Below are 23,132 nucleotides of genomic sequence, written 5' to 3' on the forward strand. Positions count from 1 at the left end.
AATGAAAACCAGTACCAGCCAGTGTGAAATTTTCTGATTTGGATCAGAACCAGCAGCTCCCTATTGTGTCCACCAATGGGACCCGTGACCCAAGGCCGGCAGTAGGGAAGGATCTGGGCAGCTTCCAGAAGCATTTGCCGTAACCAGGTGGTTGCTGGTTTGCCGACCGTTGTAAGGGTAGCACAGCAGACTGGAGGCGTCCATCATTTCCTGAGCACCTTCCCAGCTCCTGGATCCAGGCTGGGCCCAGTGGAACAGAGAGGAACATGCCCAGGGCCTGTCCTTGGGGAGCTCCAGTGGAGGGACTGCGTGGAAGGGTTTCATAACCCTTCCCACTGCATCACCTTGAACATGAGCAGTGCTGGATTGGAGGACGCAGTCACCGGGAGGGGGAGGAGGTAGCAGGCATGTCGGGCCATCTACGCCAACTGTCCCCAGGGCAGGGCTCCCTGAAACCATAATGGCATGGATTTATTACCGTTTAAAAATATAACGGCTTAAAACCAAGTGAGAGACCTGGAGTTAGTTACTGTGGGAAGCAAGACCTTCATTGAAAAAATAATTCCCTTTATTTTGAACTAATTTTGGATTTACAGAAAAGTCACAGAAATAGTACAGAGTTTCCCCATCCCCCTTCCTTGACTTCTTGCGTTAACTTCTTTCGTAAACATGGTGCGGCTGTCAGAACCAGAGGCTCACCGCTGGTGCAGGACTGTTAGCTAAAGACTTTCCCACTTTTCATCAGTTTTTCCTCTGCTGTTCTCTTTCTGTCCCACAATCCCACTTTGCATCCAGTTGTCATTTCTCCTCCTCCTCCTCCACCTGTTCCTCCTCTTGTGGGTAAAACAGTTCCTCAGTCTTTCTTCATCTTCCGTAACCTTGACACTTTGGAAGAGTTACTTTTGTCAAATGGCCCTTAATTTGGGTTCATCAGACGTTTTCTCATGATTGGACAGAGGTTACGCCGTTTTGGCAGGAACCCCAAAAGGGGTGTTATTTCCTTCTCGGAGCATCTTCTCTTGGGGTTCCTGATGTTGGTTGGTCCTATTACTGGTGGTATTGGTCTGGACCACTCAGAGTGGTTTCTGCTGGACTTCCGCTCTGCGGGGAACCACACAGCCCTCCTTTTGGTGAGTTCATAATTCTTTTAGGTTTGTCTTCAGAGTCTCTGATTGTCCAGGAGAACGTTTCTTGACAGCCAGAGCTTCATTCTCAATACCTTGTAAAAAGGTGGGGCTCATCCCCAGCAGTGTTCTTTCGTGTCGCTGCCCCGTCCCTGCCTAGCGTTCCTTCCCCTCCCCAAGGCCCAACTTGGAGTTTGACTTTTGTCGCTTGATTTTCACAGGGGAAGGATGGCGGGCCGGCCTCTGGCTTAATATCTTAAGTATTCAGATTCTCTTTCTTGGTTAGTTTGGGTCTGAGAGTAGTGAACGTCAGATCTCTTTGTTCCTCCTTCCAGATACTCTTCATCGGGATCTTTTCTTTAAAAAAAAAGAAAACACCAGAAGCCCTCACTGCACAGAGGCAGCTGCGGGAAGTGAAACCACAAAGGGGCCTCGGCAGCACCCGTGTCTTCCTCACTCGGTGTTTCTCCGGCTCCTGTTTCTGCTAAGTCGGCTCCGCACATTAAGCTCTGCCCTCTCTTCTCCCCAAGTGCCTCCCTGCCCGGCGGTCCAGCGAGCAGCCCCAGGAGCATCCCCGCCACGGTGCCCGTGCAGATGGCGAAGCCCAGCAGGGTCCAGCAAGCTCTCGCAGGTAGGCAGGCTGCTCCCTGGTCCAGGTTCCAGAACAGACTGTGTCTGGCAGGGCCAGGACTTGGGGGCAGAGGAGAATGCGTGGGGTAGGGGGAGGAGATTGGGGGGCAGGGGTCTTGTTACCCTGTGTGTTCTCATGGAAACCCAGAGAGGCTCCTTGGGGGGCGGTGCCTTTTTTCAGTGATGGCGTATCCCCCAGCGGGTGAGCCTGGGTGCCTGTTCGTTTGTCTCGGTGTTGGGGCGGGCGGGGGGGTCATGCCTGATGACGGTGGGTGCCCTGCTGTGACCTTTCCCCACCTTTTACGTTTTCACATCACCTTGAATTATGGTTCAGGAGTTACTTTTCTGTCCCGAGATGCTTTAGGCATTTCCCTAAAGGGGCCCCCTGCGGAACTCATAGAGCTATTTTGGCTGGAGTTAACATTTTGAGTAAGTGCTTTTGTTTCTGACTAGATCTTTTTTTAACCTTACACCTTTGAACTGTTGTATTAATTAATTTATTTATTTTGGCTGCATTGGGTCTTTGTTGCCATGCGCCGGCTTTCTCTAGATGTGGTGAGCGGGGGCTACTCTTCGTTGCGGTGCGTGGGCTTCTCACTGCGGTGGCTTCTCTTGTTGCGGAGCACGGACTCTAGGTGCGGGCTTCAGTAGTTGTGGCACATGGGCTCAGTAGTTGTGGCTCGCAGGCTCTGGAGCACAGACTCAGTAGTTGTGGTGCACGGGCTTAGTTGCTCTGTGGCATGTGGGATCTTCCCGGGCCAGGGCTCGAACCCGTGTCCCCTGCATTGGCAGGCAGATTCTTAACCACTGTGCCACCCGGGAAGCCCCAAACTGTTTTTAAAATTCCTCTTGCGGGTATTAGGAAGCCACTGAAAGTTATTTTTTAACTTATGGGAAATGTAAAATCGTACATGAAGAAACACTGAGGAGTCTGGTGAACCTCCATCACTTAAAGATGGAGGCAGAGGAGTGAGCTAACCAGACTGTGTGTTGGGTGAGTCACTGTGGTAGCACAGGGGGGATTGGAGGGGACCAGGCCTAGAGGCAGGGAGACCCTGTGGACCTGGACTTCATGCCTCAGGCGGGCCAGCCACTCACTAGGGCCGTGGCAGTAGATGGAGGTAAGGGCTTCTGACTTGGTGGTTGGACTGCTTATGAGAGGGAAGGAATAGAATGAGGCCTGGTGTGGCCTCAGCTGCCACAGAGATAATAAATCATCATAATTAAGGAGGAAGGACTAGGGGTTTTGCATGTGTGGTAACTCATTTCATCCCATTAGCAACTCTGTGGGGGAGGAACTTTGATTCCCATTTTACGTTTAAGGAAACTGAGGCTCAGAGAACTCCGAAAACCTCCCAGGGCCAGCCAGCCAGCCCTTGGCAGAGCTGGGATTCAGCCCCAGGCATTCTTGGCCTCAGAGTCTGGGCTCTTTGCTGTGAGGCGATGGGGCGATGGGGCGATGGGTGGGGCGATGGCTGTGGCTGTCGACAGGCGGAGCTGTCCCAGATCCAGGGAGGTTTGGACGAGCAGTTCAGAAGAGCAGCGTGGGGTGGAGTGGGGCGGCCTGTGCCCCCCCCCCCCGGAGTGAGCTTACAGAGACCTGGCGGGATGCCGGGAAGAGGAGCCCTTGAAGGACTTGGAAGGACCAGTCAGAGAGGCGGGAAGACAGGAGAGTGGGGCCGGGAAAGCCCCAGGAGGGGAGGCTTTCCGTCTCTCACCTGCTCAGCCATCAGCCCTTTGCTGGGGCAGAGAGAACAGTGAGCAAAAATGTGGTGACTAGAAAGTCCCTGCCCAGTTTAGGTCTTCTCGTGGCATCCGATGCCACAGGTGATTCAGGCCTGTGTGTGTGTGTGTGTGCGTGCGCATGTGTGTGGTGCTGGTCTTGTTGGAGAGAGGTTGTGGGGGAATGGGCCCAACCTCCCCGCGCCCAGCTCCGTTCAGCTCTGCGGTCCCTGAGGCTTTAATACCAATGCCGTGATCACCTCTGCACACAGCTCAGAAGTGGTCTGGGTGCTGAGGAGCTCTCGAGGCTGGACCCTCTGCAGGCCACATCCTCTGTGTCCCCTGCCACCTGGGCTCTCACAGCGATCCTGGAGGCAGGCAGGTATTTTAATCTCCATTTACTTGTCAGGGAAACAGACCCCAAAGGTTCAGGAACTGGATCCCAGTGAGGAAAGAGTAGATGAGCCGGTGGCCAGACGCCGCCCCGCCTGAACACGTGGCTCTGGCTCATACCTGAAGCTGGGGCCGCTGTGTGGGGCACCAGGGAACCAGGGATCCTGCGCCCACCCCCAAGAAGCAGGGTCTGGAGAGACCTCTCAGCTGGGCTGCAGTTACGGATTCGATTATGGATTTGGGAATAGGCTCGCCACATTGAGGTGAGCACCTGGGCACAGGGGTCTGCAGGTAGGTCTCCAGCCCGCGGATGTACTGCTGAAGGGCTGCGCGCCCCTCTCGCTGGTGGAGGATCCACCTCCGTGTCAGCCAGGCGCCTCAGGTGATGGCTTTGCTGCCTGCGGCCCGGCCAGGGCCTCTCCTTCAGGGGGGTGGGGAGGAGTGGGCCCCCGAGGCTGGGGCCAGGCTCCCACCCTGCGAGGGAGGAGGAGTGTCTGCATTTTACGCTACCAAGACCTGCCCAAGACCGGTCAGCCAGTGGGGAGTGGTACTGGCCTTGAGCCCAGCTTGGTAAGGCCGGGGCCAGCGGAGGGTAGGCTTGGACCTGAGCCCTGGTCACTAGACGAAAGGCCAACGCTGGACATCAGAAAGGGGGTGTCTGCACACCTGCCCATGTGCAGGACCTGCCAGGGGCGCCGGCAGATCAAAATGAGAGCAGGAAAAGCCATGGCTGTCCGAGCTGTTACGGTGATTTGGGGAATTTGAGGGGGCTGTCCCTGAGCCCTTGCTATTGGGGAAGATGTGATGGCCACTCTTGGTCCCCCCCGCCCTCCCTCCCCACCGCCCAATCCTGTCCACTGGACGCCGCTTTTGTGAAGTGTTAGCTCTGGGGTGATTTTCACACTTTTTCACAAGAAGGCAGACCTGCAGGGCATGGGCTGCTGGTCTGTGGGCGTCCAAGTTAAGACTTCGCTGTCTGTGGCTTGAATTCGGAGGAGCAGGTCCTGCGTTGAAAAGGGCAGGAGCGTTGTTCACGCTGGGCTCTTGCGGGGCTGACGTGCTGGCCTCAGGGATGTCTGCTCCCCAGCAGGCAGGGACCGGGCACCTCTTGGAGCAGAGGGAAGGAGACGGAGTAGGAGGGGGCGTGGCTGTTTTAGATGGGCAGTCGGGGAGGGGCAGCCAGTGAAGAGGGGTCTGCTTGTTGGGCGGGAACTGGTGCATGTTGGGGCAAGTACAAAGCTCCAGAGTTCTCCTAAGGAATTGTTCTCTTTTTTTCCATCTATCTGCCCCCTGTGCCTGCTTGTCATTTGGCCCACCTGATGTTTAGTTCCAAGGGAACCCACAATTTGAGCCCAAGAACAACCTTGGGATGCTGGTGGCATCGAATTACCTGATGAGCGGGCACCCAGTGGCCAGCCTCGGTCTTCTGATGTGCACTTTGGTGCCTCCTGCGGGGTGACCACCTCAACGCCCCTGTGCTGCCCAGGCTGCCGGCCTCTGCTTCTGTCCCTCACTGGGCGCACTTGCCCCACTGAGAGCCTTCGTTCTCTGGTGGAGGCCACAGTGGGGCCCAGTGGATCCCGAGGCCAGATCTCTCCTCACTGCTCTGGATCGCCTCTGGAGTGGGCAGCAGGTCCACCTGGCTTGTCCGCTGTGCCCAGACCCCTTGCCAGATTCTGAGCACCTAGAAAGCCCCCCTAAGGGAGGTGCCCGAGGGGAAGCCCAGCGCTCCCTTCCCTGGGGGAGGAGGTGCTTTTGAGCCTGACTAGGGACGGGGAGGATTGGGTAGAGGGTGCTGTGGACAGCAGGGTGGCTGAGAGTGTGGCAGGAACGGGGACTCCAGCAGGAGGACGTGCTGTGTTCCAGGTCCCTGGGGAGCGCGGGTGAGGGTCCGGCTAGGATGCCTGTGGAGCGCCAGGCTGAGGAGCGAGGCATCCCTCCTGCAGGCATCAGGAAGGAGTGACAGCATTGGACAGTCCACTCGGCGCGGCTGCCTGCTGCGGCTCCCTCCCGCTGTGGGCCGCCCCTGTGCTCCCACCCAGGGCAAAGGGGACCAGAGAAGGAAGCCACGGCCTGGGACCTTAACTGCTCCAGAGGAGTGGTCGCAGGGGCCATGGGGACGCCTCGGTGGGGGAGCAGGCCCAGGGCAGCATTCCCGCTTGCCCGCCCCAACGATGGCACTGAAGGCACCTAGACGGGCCAGGTGCGGCGTGCAAAACAGGCAGTGCCCCAGTGGGGGCAAGGTGACCAGGAGCTGAGGGGGCGCGGCCGAGGGAGCACAGAGGGAGGACCGTGAGCTCCAGCCCATCTGCGTTTCCATAGCTTGGCTGCGCCCTTCTGTGTCGCCCCTCTGCTCTCCTTCCTCATGCCTGGCACAGAGAGGCGCCCACCAGAACTGCTCAGGAGGCTTCCTGGGGTGGCGTTCTGCCCTCTGCCCTCCCGATGCAACAGACTCGCCCCCTGCATGCTCCAGGCACGGGCTGATGGGTTGCTTGTACAGACCCCTTTGGAACTTGGGGCCAGGGCTTCCACCAGCCAGGCATTTCACTGGTTCCTGACCCAGAGCTTAGCCCTGCCGGCCCCGGTAGGCCCTGGCAGCCTCGAGCAGCCGGATTCCCCGGGGAGATCGGCAGGTCCTGATGGCCGTTGACAGTGCCAGCTAGACACAGCTGGGGTTTGTGGAGGTCACGTGCTGAACGACTCCTTCTAACGTTTCTCCCCTCTCTGCATGTCTGATCTCGCACCCCGTGTAGGCATGACGAGTATTCTGATGTCAGCCATTGGACTCCCTGTGTGTCTTAGCCGCGCACCCCAGCCCGCCAGCCCTCCCGCCTCCTGTCTGGCCTCTAAAAGTCACAGCTCAGTTAAGAGATTGAGGAAAATGTCCATGAAAGGTAGTTCCTGCTCACAAATACTCTCTGGCCTCTGCTAAGCCTCCTCCGAGTCTTGCTGCCTCTGACTCTTCTGCACCGATCGCTCTTCTCTGACCACCACGGCCCTCCGCCGCTTCCTTCGAAGGGCCAGCCCATGTGGGGCTACTTCAGAGGGGTCCCCCGATGACCACTGCCCTGGCCGTGTGACGGCCAGGGAGGAAGGGGTTTCAGAACCGTTGGAAGGTGCTGTGAGTTTTAACAAAACTCAAGTGGAGGGGCCTGTGGGTAGTAAGTTCTAAGCCTGCCATTTCTAAAGCCGATGGTGGCTCTGCTTGCATCGTTGGGCCAGAGAAGTGTGACCGCTCCGGTGACCTTCTGGATGGTGTGAGAGCGAGCATGGCTCTGGCTCCACCAGTCCTGGGTGTCCAGCGCTCACGGGCTTTGTGAGCTCACACAAGCATCCCGTTCATGAGCGGAGCGCCTCCTACATGGCAGGTTGGTTGTGGGAGGAATAGGAAGTAGATACGCTCGGAAAGCGCCTGGCACGTAGTAGTAGTAGTATAGTAGCACGGAGGTTGCTCTGATCCTGTTCACTGCCTGTCTAACCCCCGCCCAACAGGGGAGGAGGGAGGCCAGGGAGGGGCGGGGCTAACCCTGCCCAGCCCCACCCCACCCCTAGCAGTCGCTCCTGCCCTGCCCCCCCTTCTTACTCTGCCTCAGAGGGCGGCAGCTTCCTGAGGCATTCGGGTTTGCCCAGGGAAAACAAGGCTCTCAGCAGACGCTCTGGCCTTCCTGGGCTCGGGTGTCCCTTTCGTGGGGTAGGCGGTCACCTGGCTGGCCCCCTTTGAGAAAAGTGGCTCCTGGAGAGTTACCTCCAGTTCTGAAAGGCTGCCTGGGCACGGGCAGGCAGGAGAGGAAGAGGTGCTCAACCAGGCCTCACCGGAGGGATCCCAGGGTCCAGCTGGAGACTGGCCTGTCCCTAGTCGACATGGCCTTCTAGACCAGGCTTTTCTAGAAGGCCTCCCCCCCTCAATCTGAATAGAGTCCCAGCCAGCAGGATGGCCACACGGTGCCGGTGGGGATTGTGCTTTTGCCTGGCTTTCTCCCCAGTGACCAGAGTCAGGGTCCTAGAAGTCTGTGTGTATGGGGGTGTGTGTGCGTGTGTATGGGGTGCGTGGTCTTCCTCTGCCTCTAGCTGTTTTCCAGGTCGTAGCAGCTAATGCCTTTACAGTGGTCACGGCTTTGGTTGGTATTAGGTCCGCTTTTTAGATGAGAGAACCGAGACTCAGAGGTGACCTGATTTGGTCCCAGCCCAAGAGCCAGAATCCAACCTGACATCACCAGGTCCCCGCCCCTCTCCTCCCCTCATAACTGTCACCTGGCCTTCTCTGGTCTAGAGGGAGCTCAGGCTTGTAAGTCTTTGCAGCCACAGGCTGATGGCCGTGAGCTTGGGTTCACACCAGAGCCCCTCTGGTCTCAGGGTCTAGGACCAGGAGCTCCCCCTGACCTTGAGACAGGATGACAAGCCCTGCCGGGATCACTCTCCCCAGGCCGCGCTGGTCTCCCTGGTCCCTCCCCTCTGCTCCACTTTGCTGTCCCTCTGTGACTCTGCGGCTGCCTCTGCCTGGAGAACCCCTGCCATGCTGATTCTCTCTCTAGCTGGGGGCGGTTCTTCTCCTTGGGGTGGGGCCTGTTTGGTGCAGGGCCTCCCCTCCGGGCTTCCTGCACAGGTGCACACAGAGGAGTGGGAGGTTTCGAGAGGAGGGGGCGGGGACAGAACTGTGGGCAGCTTAGGAATCGAGGAGGCGCGTCACTGACACCCCACAGTCCAGGGACAAGCCCAAGACTGTGGTTTGCTGTGGCCGTGTGGCCGTCATCTGCAGTTGGTGTGCGCAGATGCCCCCATGGGGTAGGCACGCACTACACACTTGACTCAGAAAACTTACTTCTCTTACCGAGACTTTCTTACAAGAATGATGAAAGCTGAGTAAAATAACACGGCCAGAATGTGCTCCAGAGTGTCTGTTTTAGAAGCTGCTGTTTGACTCTTCCGCATGTCCTCTGAAGCCTCGGACAGGTTTTCTGAGTGAAGGTGTGCAGGGCCATGGCCGAGGCCCCGTCGTGGCTCCTGAGGGCTGTGGCCAGTTGCTGTCTCTGCCCCTCTTCCGTTTCCTCCAGGGCTCCTGGGGCCGGGCCCCCAGCGGGTGGGAGCTCTGGAGAGCTCTGGAGCGTTCTGCGCCTGGCCCAGGTCTCTCCTCTCCTGCACGCTAACCTTCCCATCTGAGCCGCCCTAACATCCCTCCCAGCAACTTGGACCGCTCCCTGTCGTCCTTTCTCTCTCGTTCCAGCATCTCCAGTTCGTTCTCCTCGGGACACCACTTATGTTCTTCTCTCTTCTAGGAGGGCCTCCAAAGCCAGAGCCAGAGCAGGTGATAAAAAACTACACAGAAGAGCTGAAGACGGCCCTGGATGAGGTGCGTGTCACGGGAACCACGCTGCTTTCGGTTTTGTTTGGAAACGAGGGGTGGCTTAGACGAGGACGCCAGCCTGTCCCCTGCTGGAAGGTGCTTCCTGAGGAGCCTCTGGCCTCGTCCAGAGAGCCGTCCTGCCCCACTGGCTGTTGGGAGGGCCGGTCAGGGTTCCTGTGGTTAACCCGGCCTGCCAGACCCCCATCACGGCTGCACCTGGACCTCTCTCTGCTGAGACTCGCTTCGGGGCTATGGCACCACTTTTCTCCGATTTGAATGGAGAGTGCTGGAGAATCTGGAGGGGTGGGGTCAAGGTCATTCGTGCCAGTCCAGAGCCGAGGACTCTCTTGTCTCTTTCGCCTGCAAACTGAGTGCATAGGAAGCATCTGGTGGGTAAAGGTTTGGACAGAAACCTGAAAGTCATCCTCACGTCGGCCCCTCCCTCCAGCCTGCTCTGCCCTCCCCCTTCACAGCTGTCTGTCTGTCTCTGCCCTTGTGCTCACCCAGCACAGCTGGGCTGCTTTGCCCCCCCCCCCGCCACCCCCCCTCCAAGCTGCCGTCTACACAGCTGACACGTGGCCATGATAATTTAGTACCCGCTGCTCACAGCCCCTCAGCCGGGCCCCCGACGTGTAAGACGAAGCCCCAACCCCGAACGTGGCCGTCAGGGCCTCCTGGGGTCTGGTCCTCCTCCGACCTCCTCTTGTCTCCTGCACCCTGGTCGCCCCATGCCCTGCAGGTGCACCGCCCCTCCCAGTGGAAACGCTGGCTCCTGCTTCAGAACGTTCTCTTCTCTCTACCCGAGTGCCCGTTCCCGTGCTTGTGCGTCTGACAAGTTCCCTTTCCCTTGTAAAGCCCAGCGCTGAGGGCCCCGCCCGTACTTACCTCTCTGCCTGGCTGCTCCGGCCGCCGTCTCCGCCCGTGCTTCAGTTGTTACACCTGCCCCCACGCTTGGTGCCGCCTGCCGTCCCCTCTGCTGTGGTGACGGTGAGCCCTCTGTGCTCCCAGCCTCCGGAACAAGCAGCTGTCGGGTTGAGTTAGACTGGGGTCAGGCACTTCAGCAGATGAAGGCCGGTCCTACAGGACTCGCCCCCTGTGGCACGGGGGCCGTGGGTGAGCGTTCCCCGGGTTGGGTCTCCCTCCAGGACTGCATCATCTGTATGGAGAAGCTGTCCATGGCGTCCGGCTACAGCGACGTGACCGATAGCAAGACCTTCGGGCCGGTGGCTGTGGGCCGCTTGGCCAAGTGCAGCCACGCCTTCCACCTGCTCTGCCTGCTGGCCATGTACTGCAACGGGAACAAGGTACCCACGGCCCGCCGGGGCCAGGGGTGGGGGTCGGGGTCTCCTTCCCGCAGCCCGTCCCCGTCATGTTGCACTTAAGCAGGTGACGGGGGCTGCCGTGTGAGGGGCCCAGGGCCCGCTCGGAGGCAGCCTTGAGATGTCTGCAGCCCTGGCCCTGCAGCAGGATGGGACTGGGGGTGGCAGGTGATGCCTGGTTGCCCTGCCTTTGGTGTAGTTTAGCCGGAGTGGACAGGTCAGGGGGACGGAGAGAACGAAGGCCCGTGGTGGGCCTTGGGGCCTGGCCTTTGCACAGTGTCCCCGTGCCATCGTGGACCAGCCAAGGTGCCAGCTCATCAGTCCATCGTTCACAGGGTTTTCCTTTTCATCTTAAACGTGACTCGGCTGTGCGAGCTTTTGCTCATAAACCTCATTTTCTTACCTGATGCCAGTCTCTGGGTACCTTGTCCCTTTAATGAAAATTGCATGAGTTTCTGGGGTAAAACGTATCTTTCCAGGGAAGCTTTTGGAATCAAGTCTTTGCGAGGAGGCTGCCTGGGAGTTGGGCACTGCGCCTGGGACCCACTGTGTGACTCGGGGCCAAACCCGTGTCCCTGTGGGCCTCTTTCCCATCTAGCCAGCGGGGTGGCTGGCCTGGGTGCCCTCTCAGGGGCCCCGGCTCAGTCCACGGCATTCTGCCTTGTCCCAGGATGGAAGCTTGCAGTGTCCTTCCTGCAAAACCATCTATGGGGAGAAAACTGGAACCCAGCCCCGGGGGAAGATGGAGGTGTTCACGTTCCAGGTGTCCCTCCCCGGCCACGAGGACTGTGGGACAATCCTCATAGTCTACAACATTCCCCATGGCATTCAGGTAAGGGGCCCCGGCACAAGAGGAGACTCCTCGGATCTTTCTGGAATCAGCCCTTCTCGGGTGCTGTCCTTCCTCTCCCACCCCCTCCTAGCAGTCTGCGCACCCCGGGTCACTGAAGGTGCCTAGGCTGCCAAGTCAGGCTATCGGCAACCAGGAGGCACTGGTGCTGGGGGCTAGAGCCAGCTCCTAGGGTTGTGGAAGCAAAGAGGTGGCCCTAGCCCTTTCCTGAGCCAGGGAGGGCTTCCTGGAGGCAGAGGCATCTTCGCTGGACTTGTACTGGGCGGAAGGCCAGCAAGCGTCTAAGCAGGAAGAGCGCTTTTATTGGGCTGGCTGGCTGGTGAGCCCACAGGGGCAGAGCACAGGGTGGGGAGGGCTGGCTGGCCTGACTGCTCTTGAGGGACCCGCTCAGTGGCCTGATCCAGGCCTGCGTGGGGTGTGCAGGGACAGGAACCCAAGCTCACTGGGGACCCAGACGGGAGCCCTGGCCCCTGAGGTCTCTGCCTTGGACCGGCGGGGGGCGGATCTCAGAGCCTGGGCAGGTTGGGAAGATACAGGGTAGTGGGGGCCAGGAGTCTGACGGGATGTCACTCGGTTTTGTCTAATTATGTGCTTCCGCTGGTTTCCCTACAGTTCTCCGTGGCTCAAAGTGAAATTTAGAAACACTCCAGACAGCAGTAGAGCCACAGAGCGGGAGGGGACTTGGGAGCTGTACACGGCATGTCACCGTGTGGCCGAGGGCAGAGCAAGGGTCGTGTGCGGTTCCAGCCCCCAGCCTCTGTCCAGCCTGCCGCCACTGTCTCGGGCCCCGCTCCGGCCACTTCTAGAGCGAGAGTGGAGGGGCTGTGTGCCCGAGTGAGGGTGTCAGGCGGCGGGCCCTGCCCTCCGGTCCCGAGAGCCCAGTGCCCAGAGGGCCGCCAGCGAAGCAGGCGCTTCCGTCCCAGCCTCTAAGGGGTCCGGGCTCTTCAGGGAAGTGGAGGGAGTTAGCCAGAGTGTCTGATGCCAGGCTGAGCGGCCCGGGTTCAGGGAGGGCAGTCGTGGGTGGGCGCCGTGTTCACGGCGGGTCTTCAAAGCGAGATGTGAGATGGCAGTTGATTTGGTCACTTGAGCGCAGCAGTAGCCCCACCTGGAAGGCAAAGGGGTGAGGCTGGGCTCCCGTGTCCGAGCCCCTCTGCAGCCAGAGGGCCCCTCGGCTCCCACTCCCGGCGTCTGTGTGCCTCCTGCAGGGCCCGGAACACCCCAACCCTGGAAAGCCGTTCACCGCCAGAGGGTTTCCCCGCCAGTGCTACCTTCCGGACAACGCCCAGGGCCGCAAGGTGAAGGCCCGGCCGACGCCCCTGGGAGTGGCCCCCCTTCCCCCCGGCTGGCAGCTCTGGGCCCAGCTGTCTGTGTGCAGTGGGAGGCGGTGGGGTGGGGAGGGCCCAGCTCGGCGGCCTACACCAGATCTGTCTCTGCTCACCTTCTTACTGCGACAGGGAGAGGGGGACGAGGCCTGGGGGCCGGCTGGGGTGTGGGCCACCCCTTCCCGGGGACCTGCTGTGGGTCAGGCGTCCCAGGTGCCCGGGGTCCAGGGAGAGACGAGCTGACCTCACAGGTGCTCCAGTGGGAGGACGGGATGGGGAGGCGCTGGGGCCGCTCTACCCTGGGTCGGGGGGGGCGGCCTGCAGAGCCACCTCTGCACTGAGACCTGAGTTGGGACTTCCCAGCTCTCCGAAGGCCGGGGAAGAGCGTGCCCGGCAGACAGAACAGCCGGTGTGGTGGCTTTGGGGTGGGGACAGCTCCGAGGGTGTGAAGAGGCTTAGGGAGGTGAGGGGGTGTCGGGTGGGTGTCTGCTCTCCAGGCCAGCCCCGGGAGCTGGGGTTTGTTCTGAGCGCTTGTTCACGGCCTTCTTCTTCCCCCCTCCCCGCCATTCCCTCCCCTTCCCCCTCTTCCTGCCTCCCCACCATCCGCTCCCCCTTGGGCAGGTCCTGGAGCTGCTGAAGGTGGCCTGGAAGAGGCGACTTATCTTCACAGTAGGGACGTCCAGCACCACGGGGGAGACCGACACGGTGGTGTGGAACGAGATTCACCACAAGACAGAGATGGACCGCAACGTGACAGGCCACGGCTACCCCGACCCCAACTACCTGGAGAACGTGCTGGCCGAGCTGGCCGCCCAGGGGGTGACTGAGGACTGCCTGGGGCAGCAGTGACCTGGGGCGCAGGCGTGCTCCCCCCGAGCCCAGGCCACTCCTGCCTGCCTGGCCCCGTCCCCCGTCCCCACCAGGCCCGGGTCTGCGTGGGAACTGGGAGAGCCTGGGAGTCATACTTGGGAGGGCTTCGGATGCAGCTACCTCAGTGCGTGGGCCCCTCCATCCTCGGTGGGCCGCGTTGGGCCCTCGGTGCCGGGGGCCCTGCAGGGGGTGAGGAGAGACTGCCTGCTGCGCCCCCAGCCAGGGGCGGGCCTGGGTCTGGGTCAGCTTCTCATACCTCAGATGTTCTGTTTGCAATAAATGCCCTATAGCCAAAGTCAGCGGGCCCTGGTGGGTTTCTCAGTGGAGAGTCTGCGTGTGTGTGCACGTGTGTATGTGTGTGTGTGTAAAATCTGATGTGTGAAGGCCAGCACACACGTCCTGCTGCGTCAGAACAGGAAGGGGCCTTACAGGCTGCCCATCCAACCCCCTAAATGAAGAAACCGAGGCTGCAGTGAGGCCAGGAGCCGGGCACTGCCCTGAGCTGCTCCCCGGGCCCCGCCCCCGTTCTCCTTGCAGTGCGCAGTCCAGCAGCTCCGCCAGGGCCCCTCCCGTTTCCTTCCCCAGGGTTCTGGCTTTCTAAGCGCTGCTCATATGGGCCAGGTGCTGCTGACATGGGCCAGGTGCTGCTGTCTTCATTTTACAGGTGAGGAAACAGGTTCAAGGGTACAGTGACTAGCGGTAGAGCCGGGACTGGAATCCCGGACAGGATTGCTCTGACCCCATCCTCAGAGCTCTCATCCTTCCCAGCCTTCTTAGAAGGAGGATCCAGTACTCGCAGGCTTGCTGTCTGCCTGGCGGGGGTGAGTGTGGCCTGCGGCTGAAGAGACACACACCCGAGTGACGGTAACGGATGTGGGGGAGGCGGTCTGCTTTCACAAGCCCTTCTCTTCATAAGAAAAGGACTGGAATTCTATGTTAGGACGTGCTGGTACAAAGATGAATATATGTTAGAGCATTTTCTTTCATCTAGAAGTTCCTTTTTTTTTTTTTTTCTTTCTGATTTTAAAAGAAATTAAAGCATTTTTGTGGACTCCTAGCAGTATCGTGGGCCCTGGGCACTGTGCCCACTGCCTCGTGGAGAAGTTGGCTGGGGAGGGCAGGGAGGCCTCCATAGAGAAGCTGGACCCCAGTCCTGTTTGGTTCCACGGTGAGACTCGCTCCACTGCTCACAGGGCACAGGAGTTGGGTGGGCACCTGAGTGCCGCCCCCATGCTCGGCTCCCACCATTACAGCACAGTGAGAGTCAGAAACGGAGAAAATGTTCGCAAATCTTACGCCTGATAGGGGTCTCGTATCCAAAAAATATCAAGAACTCTTACAACTCAACAATAAAAAGACAGATCCCCAATTTTTAAAAAATGGGCAAAGGACTTGAATAGACATTTCTCTGAAAAAGATATACAGATGGCTGACAAGCACATGAAAAATGCTCAACGTCATTAGGGAAACGCAGATCAAAACCACAAAGTGATACCACTTCATACCCATTAGGGTGGTTATTATAAAAAAAAAGCAGGGAATAAATATTGGTGAGGATGTGGAGAAATTGGAACCCTCATCCATAGCCGGTGGGAATGTAAAATGTAGCCACTTTGCAAAACAGCTGGGCAGTACCTCAAAAAGCAGTTACGATATGACTCCGCAATTAAAACTACCAGGTAAATATCCAAGAACTGAAAACATGTCCATGGTTAACACTCATAATAGCCAAAAAGTGGGAGCAACCCAAATGTCCATCAGCTGATGCACGGATAAACAAAATGTGATGTATCCATGCAACGGAATGCTATTCAGCCAGAAAAAAGAATGAACTGTTAACACATACAACATGGATGAGCCTTGAAAACATTATGCCAAGTGAAAGAAGCCAGACAGAAAAGGATGCACTGTGTGATTCACTTTATATGAAATATCCAGAAGAGGCAAATCCAGAGAGACAGAAAGTACCTTAGTGGTTGTCAGGGTGAGGGGGAATTGGGAGTGACTGTTTTAATGGGTACAGTGTTTCCTTTTGGGGTGGTGAAAAGGTTCTGGAATCTGGTGATTTATGGCCAGTGAAGTTTAAGAGGAGGTCTACAGGGGCTTCTAGGAAAGCTTATGTTTTTCTGATAAAAGAGATAGATTGGATAACACCTCCCTGCTCCTCCCTTCTTCCTACTTTGATTGAGGATATGATGCCTGGAGCCACAGCAGCCATCTTGCTACAATGAGAAAAAGGCCAAGAGAATCTCAGAGACATTGACCCTATCGTCATTTGATCAAGCCCATGCCAGCAGCTGTCCTCCTCCAGGATTCTTGTAAATAAAAATAAATCCCTCCTTGTTTAAGCAAAACAAAAACAACCCCTCCCCAAAAATACCAAAAGCCCCAGAAAACAAAAACCACTGAACTGTACATTTTAAAATGACATCTTATGGTATGTGAATTATATCTCAATTTTTAAAACATAGGGAATTGCCTGGCAGTCCAGTGGTTAGGACTCCACGCTTTCACTGCCGAGGGCCTGGGTTCAGTCCCTGCTCGGGCGGGGAACTAAGATCCCACAGGCCGTGTGGCACAGCCAAAAAAAAAAAAAAAATTTAAATATTTAAAAAATAAATAATTAAAATTAAAAACATACATATATACTGAGAACCCATGGGAGTAATGTAAGTAGGGCAGGGGTCCCCAACCCCCAGGCCGCAGACCGGTACCCGTCTGTGGAAAAATTGTCTTCCACGAAACCGGTCCCTGGTGCCAAAAAGGTTGGGGACCGCTGAAGTATGGGACTTGCCAGCTGTCAAGGGCTCTACAATCCTTTCTCTGAGTCCATGTGCTTCCTTTGGACAATGGAACTGAGGAGTGAGGGAGGATGTGGCCTCGGGGAGGAAGGGCAGGGTGCAGCGATGGTGGCATGGCCAGGGGCGGTGATGGGGCTGGAGCCAGACAGGTTGGGGCTGCCCACTTCCTTCCCTGGGTGGGGATGGAAGGCCAGAGGGAGGCTCCTGGCACCTGGGGTGCAGGGATCTCTGGCATGTGGCCCTGAGCCCATGTTTCCAGAGATCAGCCCTCCTCCCCAGGGCTGGGAGGCTGGGTGGGACCCAAATTCAGACATGGGCCTCTGGGGTGACCTGGCCTGCATCTTGGGGGTCCAATGACCTCTCTCCCTGAGCTCCAGCGGCCCTGCTCCTGCCCTCCTAACTGGCCCTGGCCTGCCCCACACCGGAGCCCTGCCCAGCACCCTCCCTGTGGTGGGCTGGGCTGGGAGGAGGAGTGAGGGTGCACTTACATTTTCAGGTCTTTCAAGCCCTCAGCCAGCGGCCAGCGGGGCAGCCTGACTAACCAGCTCCTCCAGGCCCACGCTGTTGGGGGAGGGGGCGAGGCCGGAGCCCCAGGCTGTGGGTGCGTGGGTGCTCTGCAGGCCATCATGGGGCTCCCCTGGAGGCAGCTGCACCCTTGGCTGCTGCTCCTCGTGGTGCTGGTGTGGCCCCAGCCCTGCGTGAGCCTGGGTGAGTGGGGGTCCCGGGATGGGTGCCCCTGGCCAGATCCAAGGGGCTGGGGCACCTGCTGGGACCCTGGGAGCCCGCCCCCTCCGATTGGGAGAGGCAGCCCCAGGGGCAGTGGGCCCTGGACCCTCACCCCTATCTCCACGGCCACAGAGCTCGTCCCCTACACGCCGCGGATAACAGCCTGGGACCTGGAAGGGAAGGTCACAGCCACCACGTTTTCCCTGGAGCAGCCGCGCTGTGTCCTGGAAGGGCATGCCAGTGCTGCCAGCACCGTCTGGCTGGTGGTGGCCTTCAGCAACGGTATGTCCTGGTGCAGGTCTGGGGCTGAGGAGAGCTGCAGGGGCCCTGGGAGCCCCTCACAACTGGGTGTGGATTGGGAGTTTGGGCTTTATCTAGAGGGCGCTCTGAGGGGTGACAAAATCTCATGTGAGGCATGGAGGGCCAGGGCTGGAGGCCTTGGACCCAGCCAGGGGCTATGGCGAGGTCCGGTCTGCTCCTCCCCTCCAGCCCCAATCTGTCCCTCACTCCTGCAGCCTCCAGGGACTTCCAGAACCCCCAGACACTGGCTGAGATCCCAGCCTCCCCGAGGCTGCTGACGGATGGCCACTACATGACGCTGCCCCTGACCCTGGACCAGCTGCCCTGTGAGGACCCAGTGGGTGGCAGGGGGGGCACCCTGGTGCTTAGGGTGGGCAATGACGCCGGCTGCCTTGCTGATCTCCAGCAGCCACGCTACTGCAACGCCCCCCTCCCCGGCCCTGGACCTTACAGGTGGGTCACCCAACCTGAACCTTGGAAGAGGGCTGTGCTGGGAGAGGAGGGGTTTTGGGGACCAGGGCTGCCCCCCCACCCCAGCCTCTCCCCAGGCCTCTGTCCTGGCCCTGCCCCTTCCTGGCTGCAGGCGGAGCAAGCCCCTCCCCTTCACAAGCCTGGGTTTCTTCCTCTGTGGGGTCCGACCAGCTGGGGAGGGCAGACAGAATGTGGCCCTTCCAGGAGGCCCACGAGGAGGAGGTGGGCATCGCAGAGCTGGTGGGGTGGGGGGTGGGGAGGAGTCTGCAGGCCCCACAATGGGGGAGGGCAATGCTGCAGGGCCCACTGTCCCTCCCACAGGTAGATCTGGCGGGAGACTAAGCCTGGGGCTGAGGGTGGAGCCGGTGTGGGAGAGCAGGTGTCAGACGAGGGGACAAGGCCAGAGGTCCTCAGGGAGACCCAGTGCGGCTGGGGGAACCGGCAGGGGGCGCAGGGAAGGTGGGGCGGGGCGTAGGCTCCACCCACGCCTCCCTCGCCCTCTCACCCAGCCCGGCCAGGTCCCCCTCCCCCTCCCCGTGGCCACTCCCTGGCGCGGCCTCCAGTTACACCTGCCGCCGCATCCCTACGGCCACCGGAGCTGTCCCGTCAGTGCCAGCCTGCCTCCGTTCCTCGCGGCTCGGAAACCTTCCAGAGCTCCGCCCCCCACCCGCGGACAAAGATACAACCGAGGCTTCGCACGGCTCCCGGTGCCCCCTGCCCCCTCCCGTGATCCTGGGCTCTGAGTGCGCCCTGATCACAGCCTTACCTCCCTGGCCTTTGCCTGGGGTGCCCGCTCTTATAGGGGGACCTTCCAAGGCCTCACAGACTCCTCACAGCCAGCAGTTCTCTGGGAGGCCAGGTCCCCCCACGCGCCCCGCTGAGCCACCCTGAGGCACCCTGCATGTGACACTTAGTAATCGGGGCCACCTAAACCAGATAGGGTGTCTGGAGAGCGACGGTTCAGATGGTTTGGGGCTGCTGGCAGAGGTCACTGTGGCCAGAGAGATCTCAGGGGGTTCTTAGAGCAGGGCCAGGCTTCGGCCGGTGCTGATGGGCCCCACCCTCCCCTACACATGGAAAGGCCCACAGCCTGGCCAGCCAGCAACAGCTGCCTGGGGCCTGGCCAAGGTGGGTGCCTCGCCCAGGGCAGTCGAGGCTCGGAGCCTCACCCTTCCTCCTCTCTCCAGGGTGAAGTTCCTCCTGATGGACTCCAAGGGCTCACCCCAGGCCCAGACGAGGTGGTCCGACCCCATCACTCTCCGCCAAGGTAGCGCTGGGGGAGGGGCGCTCCGGCTCCAGTCTGCCCCGTGTGGACTGGCCGCCCTCTCCACCATGGTCGTGCTCAGCCGGCCCCTCCCCCTGCTGCTGTGGGACTGGGGGCTCAGAGGCAGCCCACCCCCCCCCCCATAGAGAACCTCGTGCTGGAGGCTGGGGCACCGGCTCTGTCCACCCAGAAACGTTTGCCAACCCTCGGGTGCCCCGGGCCCCAGCCCCGTCATAGACAGAATCAGTCTTCCCCTCCTTCAGGGAGCCAACCCTGTGCCCAGCACTGCCGGGAGGAGGGGAAGGGCCAGGGCAAGAAGGAGGCTGGAGTCGATCAGGGCCATGGGTCCCAGGAGGCCTCCCTCAGCAGAGCCCTAAGGAAACTAAACGTGAAAGGCTGGAGTGTCCCACGTGTGGGCGCCTGGGAGATGGGCTGAGAGGCCGGGCTGGTGGTGTTGGTGGGTCTTGTCATGTGAGGGTCTTGAATGCCAGGCTCCAGGAGCAGGGCAGTCCTGAGCTCTGCTGCCACTCTGCCTGCCACAGGCGGGGCAGTGGGCAGGCACATTGGTGGGAACAGCCCAGAAGGTGAGACCAAGGCAGAGGCTGGAGCGATGGGTGGTGGTCCAGGCTGGCAGAGCACAGATGCCCAGCTGAGAGGGACAGATGGATGGGCTCAGGAGGCTGGCTGGGGATGTAAGGCAGTCAGCCTTGGGTGTGAGCATGGTGGGGAGGTGACCGCCCTGGGGTCCAGGGGCAGCCTCTGAGAGCCACTGTGTGTGCAGGGAAGTCCCCAGGCTCCATTGACACGTGGCCAGGGCGGCGAAGTGGTGACATGATCGTCATCACCTCCATCCTCTCCTCTCTGGCTGGCCTCCTGCTCCTGGCCTTCCTGGCAGCCTCCAGCGTGCGCTTGTGAGTGGTGACACCCTCGAGGGCCCCTCTCTCACCCTGAACCCCTTTCCTCTCACTGGTCCCAGCACCTGGAAGCCCTCCATGAGCCCTGTGGTTCTGAGGTGGGCAGTGCCCCTTCCAGGGATGTGCAGGGAATTCCCCGTCCCCCCCCCCCAAATATCTCTCACCTGGGAGGTCAGGGAGGTGGTCCAGCAGCTCCTCTGACAACAGGTTCAGAGAAGGGACCACCTTGTTCTACCCGGGCCTTTGTCCTCCCTGACCTTGTTTTCTCTACAATGAGCCCTCTATCATTTCAGCGAACTGACACCTAGGTAGTCAGGGTGGCCACCTGGAGGAGGCAGACCTCCAGCTGGCTCTACAAGGGAGGAAAGGGAGATCAGAGGCTGCAGGGGGAGGGCTCTGGGAGTGGGGAGCTCGGCAGCCCACTCCACCCAGCAGGGAGACAGCTGCGCCTCTTCCTCTCCCCATCCAGCTCCAGCCTGTGGTGGCCGGAGGAGGCCCCAGAGCAGCTGCAAATCGGCTCCTTCATGGGGACGCGCTACATGACCCACCACATCCCACCCAGCGAGGCTGCCACGCTGCCTGTGGGCTGCGAGCCTGGCCTGGAACCCCTCCCCAGCCTCAGCCCCTAGCCTGGCCCATATGGCTGGGGCCGTGGGGGACCTGCACCCACATGCCCCTCCCCCATCGCACCTCCGCACCCTGCCTGAAATCCCACCACTAGCAGCCCTGCCTTGGGCTTTCCCAGTTCCCCCGCTCCAGGCAGTGAAGTTGCACTCAGGGGAGGGCTGTGGTCAGCCTGGGCATGCAGCCTCCGCCGCCATCTGCCTCTGTTCTGCCTGCCTTGAGCGAGGCTGGAAGGTGACGTGGAGAGACTGCCCTGACAGGAAGCTTCCAGGCCCCAGGAGGAGGCCTGCAGGGGGCCTTGTCTGCCCTGTGCAGGGAGCTGGGCTGGGCCCATCCTGGGGTATATGAGGCCTCCCTCTGTCCCTCTGTCCCATCCACCAGCGGCTGGGGCTGCAGTGGAGCCTTTAGAGGTTCTTCCATTGTCCCTGGACGGGGGCCCTTTCTGAGGGTGGCACTCACCAGCTGTAAGGTCTGACAGTGTAGACACATGTTGACTTTCCGGCCACCACTCCTAACCCCCTTGCACACGCAGATGGCTCACACACTTATCCACTCACTCTCACACCACAAACATTTATTGAGCTCCTGCTGCATGCCCTGCACAGTGTCAGACATGGGCCCTCACGCAGAGCCCGGTGCTGTTCTTGGGCGCTCACTCACTGCTCTGAGCCTCAGATGACCACGTGTCCTGATGTGACCTGTCACTATTGGGAGGCTATCACTCCCTCACATTGTCACATATCCTCGGGCTCACACTCCTCAGACGATCACCCCAATGGACTCTCTGGGGTCCGCGAGCCCCCATCACCCAGGAGGATACACTTAACTCAGCAGCGTCCGCCCGCCCGCCCGCAAGGCCGGTGGTTCCCACTATGGCCGCAAGGGGGCGCCAGTTTACCGCAGCCGCAGGGTCCCGCGCGTGCGCACTCCTCTGAACTGCAGCGAGTCCCGCCGCGTGACCCGATGTCGTAGAGCTACCGCCACTCCGGAGGGTCTCTGGAGGTCAGGGCTCCAGGTCCCACCTCGGCCAAGCCAGAGGGATGAGCAGTCATGCTCTCGCTTGAGGATCTACGATGTATCGTCCAATCCGCACAGCCGCCACCGTTTTCTGGATGGAAAAACTGAGGCTCAGTATCCTCCCCGCCGCGCTCTGTCCACTGTCACCGCACCCCATGTCCCTGGACCCGCTCCCGGCCTCTCTAGTCTGACCGCGGCTCCCAGCAGGCAGGCCCCCCGAGGAGGGTGCCCAGCGGTGGCCAGCGGAGGGGGGGCCCTGCTTTTTGGAGATGAATAAACGCAGTCTGGCTCCTCCATCCTAGTAGTGCCTGTGCTGGTTCTGGAAGAGGAGAATTTACACGCGGGGCCCAGCCTGGCCTTGCTCTGTCCAGCCTGGCCCCGACACCAGACCCGGGGCTGCCCTGAGCCTATGCCCTTGATTGCCAGCCCTAACTATACATTGAGGGTGCCCCATCTCCTGATGGGCCCAGGGAAACCCACCCACAGTGGAGGGCAGGGCCAGGAAGCCTCCCACTGACGCAGGTGGATTTAGCAGTGCTCCCTCCCCAGGCAAACACTTTAGGGGGTTCTACTTTGAAAACCCATGCACCCCTGGTCCCTTGTGGTCTCTCTCCCACCCTGCCCTCATCCCCACCAGCCACAAGACCCGCTCTAGGTGCAGACAGAAGCAGATTGAGATGTAGTCAGGAGCTCAGGCCCTGGTGTCCTGGGTGACACCTGGCCATGGGAACCAGCCCCTTCAGGCAGCCACTTTTGAAATTCTGCTACTGTAGAGCCCAGGACCCTCTTGGATTCTTGGAATTGGAGGACGGTTAAAAGTGCCCTCCCCAGCACCAGCTACCCCCAGAGGAGCCAGTCTCACACTGTCCTGCCCAGGCCTGGCTCCAACACCAGACAGGGAGGCCCTTGAGGCCCAGGATGCGCAGCTTGGGGCCTGCCCAGGAGGGATATGGTGGGGAGGAAGAGGGGTCCACTGGTGTTTGCTGAGTAAAAAAATGAACAAATCTGCCCAAAGCTGGAGGATCAGCCAGGAGCAGGAATTGCCCCAGGCTCTTTCATGTCCCGGGGTCCTTTTGTGGCTTGTTATTAGTGCCAGAATCTGTGTGGGTCCCAGGAGCTGCGACGTCCTGTGCATGCCTGGGGCTGCCCCTCACTTCTGAACAGCATCTTCAAACCCTCTGAGGAGCTGCTGTCACCCCATCGGGGCCACTGGGGCTTAACCGTGGAGAGAGGCTCTGAACAGACATTGCAACATGGTGAGTGAAGACTGGGCAGGGGAGCCCAGGGGAGGCAACTGACCCCACCTGATGGTCAAGGGGACTTCCTAGGGCTGAGATGAGTCTCAGGAGGCAAATGCAAGTCAGTCAAGTCAGAGGAAAGAAGGAGAGAGGAAGAGAGGGTACGACTCAGGGAGATCAGGTGTAAATGGTCTTGCCCTGCGGTG

At 59.9% G+C, this 23,132-nt stretch overlaps 2 protein-coding genes across 7 annotated transcripts in view; both read left to right on the forward strand.

The window, feature by feature from the left end:
• DTX2 (deltex E3 ubiquitin ligase 2) overlaps positions 1 to 13,866 on the forward strand; it is a 34,022-nt gene extending 20,156 nt beyond the window's left edge. For 3 of the 4 annotated variants that reach the window (XM_059896035.1, XM_059896033.1, XM_059896036.1), the window contains 7 exons: positions 1,655 to 1,755; positions 6,623 to 6,763; positions 9,143 to 9,216; positions 10,356 to 10,514; positions 11,200 to 11,361; positions 12,585 to 12,674; positions 13,323 to 13,866. In XM_059896035.1, coding sequence (XP_059752018.1) covers positions 1,655 to 1,755; positions 6,623 to 6,763; positions 9,143 to 9,216; positions 10,356 to 10,514; positions 11,200 to 11,361; positions 12,585 to 12,674; positions 13,323 to 13,550 — 955 coding nt within the window. In that variant the 3' untranslated portion in view covers positions 13,551 to 13,866. The remainder of the gene's footprint in view (positions 1 to 1,654; positions 1,756 to 6,622; positions 6,764 to 9,142; positions 9,217 to 10,355; positions 10,515 to 11,199; positions 11,362 to 12,584; positions 12,675 to 13,322) is intronic. The other variant, XM_059896034.1, reaches the window with a different exon arrangement.
• Positions 13,867 to 13,948: 82 nt separating this feature from the next.
• On the forward strand, positions 13,949 to 21,984 carry UPK3B (uroplakin 3B). Of its 3 annotated transcripts, XM_059896037.1 has the most exons (7): positions 13,949 to 14,235; positions 14,340 to 14,392; positions 17,231 to 17,380; positions 17,614 to 17,851; positions 19,057 to 19,136; positions 19,915 to 20,044; positions 20,517 to 21,984. In XM_059896037.1, exons 1-7 carry the CDS (start codon positions 14,204 to 14,206, stop codon positions 20,674 to 20,676), a joined length of 843 nt encoding a protein of 280 aa, XP_059752020.1. In that variant the 5' UTR covers positions 13,949 to 14,203; the 3' UTR covers positions 20,677 to 21,984. The 3 variants fall into 3 exon arrangements, with proteins under 3 accessions (XP_059752020.1, XP_059752022.1, XP_059752021.1); XM_059896039.1 differs by lacking the exon at positions 14,340 to 14,392; XM_059896038.1 differs by lacking the exons at positions 13,949 to 14,235; positions 14,340 to 14,392 and adding an exon at positions 16,559 to 17,080.
• Positions 21,985 to 23,132: the final 1,148 nt, after the last annotated feature.

Source organism: Balaenoptera ricei, chromosome 15 (genome assembly GCF_028023285.1).
Source record: "Balaenoptera ricei isolate mBalRic1 chromosome 15, mBalRic1.hap2, whole genome shotgun sequence".
NCBI lineage: Eukaryota > Metazoa > Chordata > Mammalia > Artiodactyla > Balaenopteridae > Balaenoptera > Balaenoptera ricei.

Excerpts from the sequence above, each read along its gene's own strand:
- UPK3B (XM_059896037.1), top strand. The coding sequence starts at position 14,204 with ATGGGCCAGGTGCTGCTGTCTTCATTTTACAG. Across the intron at positions 14,393-17,230 it reads TTGCTGTCTGCCTGGCGGGG|AGCTCGTCCCCTACACGCCG; the intron begins GTGAGTGTGGCC and ends CCACGGCCACAG. Across the intron at positions 17,852-19,056 it reads CCCGGCCCTGGACCTTACAG|GGTGAAGTTCCTCCTGATGG; the intron begins GTGGGTCACCCA and ends TCCTCTCTCCAG.